Below are 12,346 nucleotides of genomic sequence, written 5' to 3' on the forward strand. Positions count from 1 at the left end.
ATTCTTTGTAAAAGTTTATTTAATGAAAGTTGCGAACATTTATCATCTGAACTTGATACAGACTACAATCAATTTCGGCCAATTTGTTAGAAAATTATTCCGAGAAATCCAAGTAATGATGAAAAGTTAAAAGTCATTTGTATTTATTTGAGTATTGTTGTTACTTCTGTTTGGGGGTTTTCGGAAAGGAACTTTTATTGATGATCGAACTCCCACGCAAAGCCAAAAAACATCATTAAGAATATTACGAAATATTTCAATTAATTAATGAAATAATCAATAATAGATTGAAACCTTATTATTTTTAAAGCTTAAAATATAATTTTTAACTTACATAACAAAAAATAATCTAACCTAAACTTTTTAATTCATTTATATTATACCTCCACGTTTCTATCGACGTGCATAAAACAAGTGTAAAAGAAAATAAATATTACCTTTCGATTAACTTAAAATTTCTGCGTTCTTATTTCACTGCATCAAAAGTTTTCTTTTATTTACAAAGTAAATTGAAATCGAAGTTTCATTCAAGTGGAAACTGTATATTTGCTGTTACATAAATTTAACGTGATAAATAAATGAAAACCATCTATTTTTTCTTGCATATTTCGTCGAGAATTGACGAGGGTCATGAACTTTGTAAGATGAGGAGCTCAGGGATCAAAGGGTTAATTAAGCTGGAAGGTAAATTTATTTTTAATTGTTATTCTTTATTGATAAATGCATAGGCAAGTCGTAAATCACATTTGATGGTGTACAGTTTTAATGGACCACTTTGAAGGGTCTCGTGGTTCCGCGGTACGGTTTGATCCCGCCGAAGAGGGATTTGGAATGCCCGAAATGCTGGATGCGGTATGTTCCCGCTTTCACCTCATCAGTTACTTCCCAATCGATTGTAACCTCGCTGGAGGCGAAGTACGTTCTGTTCCAACTAAATCTGAAATCAAACAGAGAACATCCTGATTACATTCCGAGAGGCATTCATTAATTCCTGATGCAGCAACAGGTATTGATTTTACAATTTTCCGTTTTAAGAAACTGGAAGACAAAAGTTGATTCACTTTTCTGCTCGATATTTGCTGTAGAAATTTCAAATTGTTTTAATAGATAACAACTGTATTTTCTTTCGGTCACGTAAAATTCGTGAAAACTTACTTCGTTTCCCAGCAACCGTCTGTAGCGACGACGTTCCAACCTTCACCTTCCTGCCTCTCAACAGTCAAATAAGTCTTGTCGTGCATCAGATTGTTCCTCGGGTGTCCGGAGACCTGAAAGCCAAGTGGCGACAATACTTTTCTGTTGTATGTAATGCAATTTTCGTTAGAGGAAACTCACGAATTTCACGGAAACCGTCTCTCCGACATTGATTTCTTCGTTGGGTTCTTCGAGGCATTCTCCAAAAGCGCGCGAGTAGTCCGGAAGGTCAAGGATTACGGGAGGAATGAACGAGATGAGTTTCTTCGAGAAGTCCGGTGGGTTTGGACCGGATCCAAGATCTTGATCCTGAAATTAATATTTCTAAGTAATTAAACATTCATCTCTTCAAATATATTAAGAAACTGCAATGATTGTATCAAATTTAAACTTAAATATATTAAAAATATTCAAATTTAGAAGTCGCAGCTTTGTAAGGATAAAAAGTAAAGCTAATATGAAATTCATTAATTCATCCTACGCCCATTTTGCGGAATTTAATATTGCGCAATGATTTTGTGATGGACAAAGCTTTAATCCTGATTACGTTGATGGGTATCACAAATATTAGGACTTACGTTAAGCAGGGCTTCGGTCAACAATTTGTATTGATTCAGATGGATGGGCAGGGTGTAAGGGCCGTAGATCGTCGAGGCAGCTTCATAACGTTGCATCTATTGCACAAACAAACGTATTGTTAAAACTTGCTTTTAATATAATTTAATCTCAATATATTATTTACTTGGTACTCCTCGGGTGTTGTAATGTAATCAGTGTACACGTTGCAGAGACCTGCGAGGATGACCTTGGTGTCCTCTGACCCGCCGTTCTCGAGCACCGTTTCCTTGATGACCTTCTTCATCCTCCTTCCGGACATCGTGGTGAATTCGCCGGGTAAAGCAGCGATTACAACATCGCCGATCATAGCCACCTGCGTCGGGATGATCTCCGGCTGCCATTGGTAGGGCTTAATCATCTGCGAAACAAAATAATCTTTAAAGTGAAGCCTCCGGCGCTCCTCAACGTTAATCATTCCAACTGATTATTTCAATTGCAAACCAATTATCGACTTTAGATTTAATTTACATTTTTCCTACAAATTCCTTCATTTCTCCAAAACGATAAGTATTTCCTAATTACTTGAATCGTTTTTGATCATCTCTAATGAACAGTATTTCACATAAAATCTAAGGAGCTTATGGAACTGTCCAATTAAAGAAATTGTCGCACGTGTCTTCCTTCAATTTTCTACAAAATAAATTCGATCGATAATTCAACGTCTCAATTAACTAATTGACTCATATTTTTTTTATTAAAATTATGTTTATTAAATAATATATGAAATTTAATAAACATAAAACAACTTGACAAATTAATATAACTTTGATATTCCTGTAAACAAGAACTAATTTATTAACGTATTATCGCGTAAAAAAAATATTTATTCACGTCGTCAACAACATATATATTTACGTAACCTTCGACAGATTTGATAAATTATTATGATAAATAAATTAGTTTAATGGAATATATTTTTTTTTATTTAACGTGTTTTTTTTTATATATAAACAAACATTGTGAAAGTGTTGCAATTCTATTTGAAGGAAAATTGAAAGCAAATATTATTTTCCTGCATTCTTTTTTTTTTTATATGAAACATTTAGCTTTAGGCGTGTTGTTTTGTTGCTAGGATCTTCTTTACGTTCTGAAAACAAGTGATAATCGTGCAAAACAAGTTCGGATGTTTTGATTGAAGTAAATAAGTGAAATATTTGAAATTAATTAATTTATTCGTTTTCATTTACGCATATTTATATATGCAATTGATGTAAATACATTTTGCATACAAATTATGCGATATTAAATTATATTTAGATGAAAATTATTATTAAATTAAATAGAATTTGTGCGTTCGTATGATAATTAACAATTTTTGGGTACAGTAATTTACGCTGAAAATAAAACAATATTCGCAATTTATTATTGTTACATAAATTAATAATCGTTATTAAATTAATAATCTAAATTATAATGTATACATTTTGTTTTGTTGTTTGTACTGAATTTTTATGTTGTCTTGGTTTAATCCGGTGTAGACACTTAATCCGCATGTAATAAGTTTTTCATACAAATTTCTTTTACGACGCGAAAAAATTTAGCTGGGATTAAATATGATTTAATCTGAAACTTAGTTTATTTTAAAAAAGGTAATAACCCAATGTAATAATGATAAAAAATCTTATTTAAACAGGGGCGACTAATAGCCGAATGGTTAAGTCAAGATCATCCATTTAATGCCAACCGCGATCTTAAATTTACTCAATGTTTTCATTGATGAACAGATTGTGAATACATTTTGTATTCTTTAATTATTTGACCAAAAAAATAATTGATTAAAGAAACAGTAAATATTTCAATATGTATAATTTTAAATCATTTGTTAGAGTTGTAAATAAACATTATCACCGGTTGTTGTTTAACTTTTATAATACACTCGGTCCTCTTTTTATGCGGTTTTGAAGTTATACGGTTTTTATTTCAAGAAGCATTTTTTTTAAATAACTATTTTAAGCCATTATGACACGTTTTGACACAAATTGTCAAACCATTTCATCGAAAAAGATGATAATTCTTGTGAAGAATCATTATCTTCAGGACATAGATCTGATATGCTAACTATTTTTTCTAGTGATGAAAGTGATTTCGAACCAGTTCGCAAATTATGCCGAACACTCTCATATAGCGACGATAATTCTAAAGGAAAAAAAAATGTTAAGATTAACTTTCATTAAAATTTTCTGTATTTTTTCGTATAAATTTAGAAGGAATATGTTAAGATTATATTTTTCTGAAATTTAATAAACTTGTCTATGATTGTTACCGTTTTTATAAAATTATGAATAAACATTTCAGAAAGAATATAGTAAGACTAATTATTTTTCTGAAATTTAATAAACCCTTTTTTATGCGATTTTCGGATATTGTAACTCATTGATTTAGTTTTATGCGGTTTTAAAAAATTATGAAACGTATCCTTTATTTTTATACGTGTGTCTACTCCTTTTTAGTGCGATTTATTTTTATGCGTTTTCCTGTGGAACGTATCTATCGCATAAAAAGAGAACCAAGTGTATAGTATAAATAGAAATATGTGGAATCGTTGTGAGCTTTTGCCTTTGATATTCTATATTCTATTGTAACGGCACTATCGAATATTACTCAAAGACTACGTTTGAAACATAATACTATAGACAGCAGAAATTGACGTAACTGACGTAATTGACGTATAAAGAAAGGAATAAATGAACTCGAACATCAATTATGTAAACGCTGAGGAAGAGAGAAATATTTATTCGCCTTTCAGCAAAAAGGGCATTGATCCAGGACATTCAGCCTTGATCGTATCTTAGGAGTAACATTGTTTTTACGAAAATATACTTCTTTGAGTTTCGAACGAATCTAAAATTAATTTATGCAAATGTATAAATTGAGTTCATGATTGAAAAGGCAATGTTCCCTATATACATTTCAAGATTTTAAAGAAACGTTAATTATTTGTAAGTTAACAAACTTGTGGACTTACCCTTCCAGTTGCTAAGAGGATGGGTTTCGGTGATTGACAAGAGATGTCTTCGTCTGTGGGCGGCGCGAGGAAATCCCTGACGAAGTTCCAGAACTCGTTCGTTGTGGTCGTACCCTGTTTGAAATCGAACTCTCCGGGTCCATCTGTGGTACCTGCGGCAAAACTGTAACCCATGGCAGGTTTACACCCTCTCACCTGTATTCAAAATAAAAAATAATTACTCGTATTTCCATCCCTTGCAGCGATTAATCTTCCCCCCAAATGACAGTTATTTAAATGAATTTTTCAAAGCAATCCATCAATAGCAACAACATCAAAAAACAACGTTGATTACCTTTTGTACTGTTCCGTTGTGCATCTGATACTCGATTTCCTGTTTGGGCATGTCCACGTACTGATGGATGCTGCGAATCGGTCCGGTCACCTCAGTCGAATCGTTGGTATCAAAAAGGGCCTTAATCACAGAGTTATTAAATCAGTTAAGTAATTGTTAAGAGGAGCTTACGGTGGCTTTGCTAAGGATTCTGTTGGCTATGATTTTGGTGCTGTCGAAGATGTCTTCACCAGGTCCTGAAGCGATGCAATACTTGGCTTCACCGCCGCACGTGCTCGAATCTCTGTCGCAAGGTTCTCCCGTGTTGATGCATTTCGCACCCTTGATGTTCGGCGATACGTCTCCTAAGTTACTCGACGCAAAACCAGCTACAAATTTTCCCTTAAAAAAAATTGAAATAAATCGGAGAAATAGAAAGAATACACGGATAATACTAACTGGAAAACTTTTATGATTAAGTAAGAGATATTCATTGAACTCCGATCTAATTCAAAAAGTTACCAAAGTTGTTTTTCCTGAGAGAAGAAACGTCCCAGTCTTTTTACAGTAAGTAAGAAATTGAGTCGACGTGTTTTCCTTATTCGAGTGTTGCCAATTTGTAAAACGCGGCGAATTGAAAATCCGAGACGCAGTAATTTGAATTCGTCGGCAACAATTAAACTTCGGTAATTATCCATTATTTACACGGAAAACCGCTCTACAGTAACGCATTTAATTCGACCTATTTTTTATTAATTGAAACCGTCCCACCCTCACTTCGTTAACTTTCCATCTCTTTTTCACCCTTTACCAGTCGGAAGCGGATTTCATGCAAATTTGTTTGCGACCTTTACACTCCCAATTACATTAAAAACAACAAAAACGCGCTTTTTCCTTTGACGCTCGGATAACAATGTGAAAGGGCGCGTTGCTTTTTGATAATACTCATTTGCTGAATTAATTGTCCGGATAAAATCCGCTTTTCCGACTTCCATAACAATTTCATTCTCGTTACAATTTAACTCTAAAATTTTAAAATCAATTTCTCAACTTTGAGAGCTTATTGCAATGAAATGACCCAAATTATATATCCAGGATTAGGCTCATTAAAAAAGCCACAATTTTGTCTTTAATATGCATTTTTTTTATATACTAATTAGCGTACATGATTATTGAAAAATGAAATAAATTTTATAATGTCAACTTTGATAATTTATTACATTAATTCAGAAAATACTATAAATCTCTTATAAGAAAAATTAAAAAGGACATGATTTTCTCTTTAATTTGTATATATTATAATGTAATTGGCACGAGTAATGTAAGAAAACGTGAAGATACGAAAAAATAAAAGAAGGGTTCTTCAATATCGCAGAATCTTATAAACAAAAAATAATGAACGCTCCTTAAAAAAACGTTCTTTATTACTTTATTCACCTTTGATGTTCGTATATCTCGTAATATACGAAAGAAAAGATATTTTTATACACGCACGCGAAAAAAAAAAAAATTTGTGTGAAGGCAAATTTATCGAGCAGATTCAATAAAAATTGCATAAACATAAACAGTCTGCTTCTTCCACCACAGATTTTTTTTTCTCTCGGTTTACTATTGAACTTGAATCTGTCTAATTTTAAAACTAATTTATGGTCTTACATCAAACAGTTTTCAATTTATTGATTTATTTTTCTGTTTTAGCTAGTTTGAAACGACGAATACTAATTTAAAAACAAATATGTTTTACTCACTTTTCCTGGCAAGGCGCCCTTGTTGAGTTTCTTCTCGAATAGAATGGATGCGTATCCGACGTTGTCTGATGAAACTAGATGATTGGTGTTGTTCATGGAAGTGGCGTGAACTGGGAACCAATTGATCACACCAATTGGAGAATTATCGACGGAAGAGACGAATTTCAGTTGAACCAACTCTTTGTCAACATCGTGCTCGTATCTAAATGAACGAAAAAAAAATGCAAAATATTTATATAATTAGTTTTAGAAAAGAAACTATAAGTTTTTAAAGGACGTTTTAATGTAAATCTTATAGGTAAGTAGATGTTGAATAGAGATTCCTAATTAGAGAAGTAATTAATCACGAATGATTCAACGTCCTTGTTATCCTTGTATTTGTTCTATTTGAGAATCAATGAGAAATTTGCGGTATACTCACTCGTCGCGTTCGGATTGCGGGTTCAAAAGGTAAGCTGAAGGACTGCGGTTTATGCTGGCGTCGAGGATCTGAGTGGATCCAATGAAGATCTTTCCAGGAACGATGTGCTCGTGAGCGGCTTTAATAGACTACAAAGAAGAGAAGACAAATTAATGCGATTTCCTTACAACGATTTGAGTTGGAGATATACATTAACAATTCCATCGACGTAAGCGTTGAAGGTCTCACGGGAGAAGCCCAAACAGGTGATGTCGAAGATGACGTCCATAAGGAAACCGCCTGGACCGCCGTGCGTGTGCGTTCCGCTGATGATGACGTTCTGCTCGTTGTAGATGTCTCCGTAGTTTTCGCTCAACCTCTTGAGAACCTACAGAAAATTGCTGTCTATAGTGAGTATTTCGTGCAAGTAAATGAGTTTTGTAAGTACCTCTCGTCTGACTCCGATTCCAATCATTCCAACGTCAGCCGTAACGAATACAATCCTGTTCTCGGAGTCCTGGATGATGAACGCTCTTGCGAACTGCCTCAGATGCAATCCTTGTCCTTTTTGCGTCCCTTTCGCATATCCCATCTGCAACGAACGTCAATTTATTTCTTATACACAAATGAGAAGCAAAAACAATAAAAAAAAATAGAAGAAATTGAAATAATTTTAAGTGAAACTTAAAGAAAGAAACTTAAAACAATGTAACGGTTGTAATATTTACATATTTATGAATAGATATGTTTCAGAATATATATGCATTTTGTTAACATAAAATTAACCCAAAATAAATTATTGAAAATTTGAAATAATGAACTAAAAAAAATACAGTAAATTATGTAACAATTAGATTAGATTTGTGTGTTGAAAATAACATGTGAATTTATAAAAATTAAACATATTTAAGAAAGATAATGAATCTCAATGCAAAGTCAATGAAACAATTTCTATAATAAACACACAATAATTAATTTTAATTAAAAAAGAAGATAAAACAATCATGAAAATACCAATCAAATTGTTTTTAGACTAAATCTAAGGAAAATGTATAAATCTATAATAATTTAAGGTAAAAAGTAACAAAATTGTAATATTTTATAAAAAAAATAATAATTTAGATGCAAGTAGAATTGTGCAAAATTATTATGCAAAACGCGTTTGTATTGTACCCAAATATTCCACAAGATTCTAAAGTTTTGTCATCAAGTGAAAGTTAACAGTCTAATCTTGTTCTAGTCACGATTTCAAAGATTCTGCTAAAGTTATGAAACAGGTGGATCTGTGTAATAAAGATTCGAATTGGACGAAATCGAAAAAGAAATCCATTTTCCATTCAATTTAACAATAAAAGAAAAATACATTTATTCCTTTCCCTTCATATATAATAAAAACCAGTCGAAGCAAAAAAAAAAAGGACGCAAAGATTATCCTTGATCTGATCGGTCTTTACGCTGTGATCATATTTTCCTCGACATTGACCTGATCCACATTCGCAGCCTGTTTTCCTCGAATACAAATACAACTCATATTTATATTGATGCTCTTTTATTACATTTTTGTTCTTTTTGCAAACGAAACGAAGGTTATTTGTTTGGTTTCATAATTCGTTGCAAATAAATTTAAAAAAAAAATGAAAGTTTCGAGAAGAAGGATAAATGAGCAAATCGTGCGGAGTATAAACTGCGGTTTGTTTCATGTATAAAGGAACGAAGGGTTTCCTAAGCAGGATCAGAATTATTATTATTCTCGGTGCGTTACAAGGAGATGAATTTGGAGACGGTTTGTGTATGTACATTCGAATGGCAAACAAACAATCATTTAATGTCGCAAGTCGTAATTCGAGGATTTGCGATTCTCAGGAGAGTCTCAACAATCGATCGTATCTCAGATTGATGCTCCTGCAGGGATATCCGCAGGATTTACTACAGACAATTATCCTTCATACTGCTTCCATAAACTGTTTCAATTTACTGCTTCGGATAACAATCAAATCTTTGTCTACAATTTAGCAATTGTTATGTTATAACAACAAAACGAAAATTAAAAGAAAACGGAAAACTCATTCAATTAGAAATGAACAAATTTAATAGCTTGTTTTTTGTTCATTCAACATACATTTTTATTTACTAATGAACTTATCTACATTTTTTTTTAGGTAGATGGAGAGTTTCAAACATTTTAAATGACTAAAACTGATTACGTTGAAAAGTTTGTTGTTGTATTTCTAAACGAGTATAATCCAGCGTTCGTTATTAAAACTTGTGATCATTTCTGTTTTCCCTTCTACAGATTTAGTTACATTAATCCTTTCAAAATCACGAAAAAAATACGAAAAATTCTAAAATTTCATTATTATAACAAAATATCTTTTAATTAAATTGTAAAATATATAGAAGAAAAATTATATATTAAAAATATCTGTGTTAAAGTAAAGTAAAAATGTCAAGATTAATTCTTTTAGAATTATTAATTATTAGGTTTAACCAAATTTTGTTGCCCAAATTTGACAGCTTATTACTATAAAACAGAAAATAGTACAAATCTCGAAGTATGCTTATTGGAAAGGCCATAATATTATCTTCAATATACATATTTGTTGTTTTTATTATAATTCGTGGTTGTTGAGTAATTAACGAAAATGTGAAAATTTCGCTATCCAAATTTGAACATTTTATTACAAGAAAACAGCAATTACTACAAATAAACCAGTAAGCTTATTGGAAAGACCAAAATATTATCTTTAATTTACATATTTCGTGGTTAATTAAGCAAAACGTGAAATTTGTACAGTTTATTACAAACAAAAAAGCGCAGCGCGTTACGCAAAGTAATTTAATTAAAGTCTTGTTATTTATAGGTAATTCAATATCAAGTTACTTCATTTATGAAGGAAAACTTTGTTGTTCCTAGAAATTCATTGCGAATCGAGAATTATACGCACAGCGTAATTTAATTAAAGGCTTCGCATTGTAAATAACTTCTCTTTTTTTTTCAATACTTTCCATTCAATACTTTTAAATTTCCATGGGTTGCAATTCTTCAATTGAAAGCTTTGAATGTAGAAAACTTGGGCTCTATTGGAAATATTATAAAAGAAATTTTATGATCGTAATACATTTTGACGCATAATTGTTAAAGCTTTGAGAAAATATAAGCAAATCCATTGATTAATAATGTATACATAATTAATCTGCTTTTGAAATGTTAATAGTAATTAGCTAATTTGGGGATTAAAATTTGACGTGTGTATATTACATGAGAATAATTGATTATAATTCCAGGAAATTCATTTACAGCTTAGAATTATCCGTATAGAACTTATTACTAAATTTGCAGAAAACATATTTAATATTAATGTAATTTCCTTCTCAATTCTACTTTGGAGTTTAAAGAAATATGTACAATTTTAATCTATTTTAAAGATACTTTTAATTGTATTGATCCATGGTAGGATTACGTTCAATTAGAGCAAATCGATTCAAACTCTATGTTTATCCTATTAACAGTGATCGGTTTACATATACTGATAGGATTAAATGTAAAATTAGTATAATTGATACTTACGAAATTGATTTCTGCAGTTGGTCCAGTGCAGTCGGCGATTCCTACGCCTATTTCGTAGTCGGCATTTGCAAGACCAGCGAGCGCCGAAATAATGGCCAATAAACTGAAAAGCGCACTTGATTTACGTACGGCCATCATCGTAAATCCTCTGAAGAGAAAAAGAAGCATAAGAAAACAAAAGAAATAAATCACGGAAAAAAGAATGCATTATGCGTATAATATGCATTATTTCAAATATCAGTTGAGTGGAAAAAAGAAAAATTTTTTTTTTTGATTCATAATTTATAAACGTGAGCTAATAGCATAATGAATAATGGACGTTGCTTCTTGATGATGATGATGAACGAAATTTTTTTACTTGTTTTCTTTTCTGGCAGGTGGAGGGTGTTTTATATTGAAGGTGTGTGGAATATTTAACTCGTCTCATCCATCTCCTTTTTTTAGCTTAAAAAGTAACGAGACTGATGGATTGGATAAAGAGTTAAAGGTTAAAGAAATATATGAATGTAGCGAAATAATAAATTACGTACTTTGACTCATAGATTTATATAAATATATAATGTAATAAAATATTTTATTTATATCAAATAATTATTAATTCAAAAAAAAAATGTAAAGGTCAAATTTAACAGCAATTTAAGATAATTGGCATTTAGGAAATATGGTTTTTTTTTCTCGATCATTTATGAAGGAAAACTTTGTTCTTCCTAGAAATTAATTTGGAATTGAGAATTATGCGCGTAAAGGCGTAAAAAACTTCAATTCAATACTTCTAAATTATTAAAGTAAACACTTTTCAAAACTTTGAATGTAGAAAATACTCCAGAAATGTTAAAGTGCAATTTAGTGAAATTATGTACAATAAAAGTTTCTTTAATGCATTATTAAAAACTTCAAAAAATAAATGATTAAAACAGTCATAAATTATTATCAAACTGTAATTATTTTCAAATAAATCTATATTTAAATACTGTAATGTTATCCAACACTTTTTATCTTAAATTTAGAAATAGAACCATGATTATTATAGAAATAAATCTAAATATTCTATAATTTATGTTTAAAAACATGTTATAAATAATTTAAAACTTTTTAAAAATAACTTACTGATAACTGTGATAACGGACCTGCTTTAAATAGTTAAAATAGCCAAAATTTAGTGGACTGAAATTGTTTTAATTGTTTGTAAAAAAATGAGATATATAAAATAAATCAGAAATACTCAAAAAAGTATGTTTTATTCATGCCATCAATGAAAAATTATATTTGTGTTATCAGTTAATAATGAAATTCCAATTGATTTTATTTTTAAATATATTCAAACGTTGTTTAAACTTTTCCTAATTCATATTCAAATTATGTTATTTGATGAAGCAGACAGATTTTGGTGGAAGAATCAATTTACATAAATTTTCTTGTGGTTAAATTTAGATATTAATAATTTAATTAGTTATGAACAAATAAAACAAATTGTAATTAGATTTTTCATATATTAAATAAAATTAAAAAAAAATTGTATCAATTTCTTGAATACAAAAGT

The 12,346-nt window shown here is 30.7% G+C and overlaps 1 protein-coding gene across 1 annotated transcript; it reads right to left on the reverse strand.

The window, feature by feature from the left end:
• Positions 1-689: 689 nt before the first annotated feature.
• Positions 690-10,952, reverse strand: LOC108565492 (neutral ceramidase). The gene is made up of 13 exons (XM_017924997.1): positions 10,807-10,952; positions 7,687-7,830; positions 7,450-7,626; positions 7,260-7,387; positions 6,839-7,040; positions 5,283-5,492; positions 5,112-5,231; positions 4,778-4,972; positions 1,937-2,170; positions 1,773-1,868; positions 1,336-1,503; positions 1,156-1,268; positions 690-937 (listed from the first exon to the last, which is right to left on the reverse strand). The coding sequence occupies exons 1-13, from the start codon at positions 10,942-10,944 to the stop codon at positions 763-765; spliced, it is 2,100 nt and encodes a 699-aa protein (XP_017780486.1). The 5' UTR covers positions 10,945-10,952; the 3' UTR covers positions 690-762.
• Between the last annotated feature and the right edge of the window lie 1,394 nt (positions 10,953-12,346).

Source organism: Nicrophorus vespilloides, unplaced genomic scaffold (assembly GCF_001412225.1).
Source record: "Nicrophorus vespilloides isolate i.1.1-1 unplaced genomic scaffold, Nicve_v1.0, whole genome shotgun sequence".
NCBI classification, from domain to species: Eukaryota; Metazoa; Arthropoda; class Insecta; order Coleoptera; family Silphidae; genus Nicrophorus; species Nicrophorus vespilloides.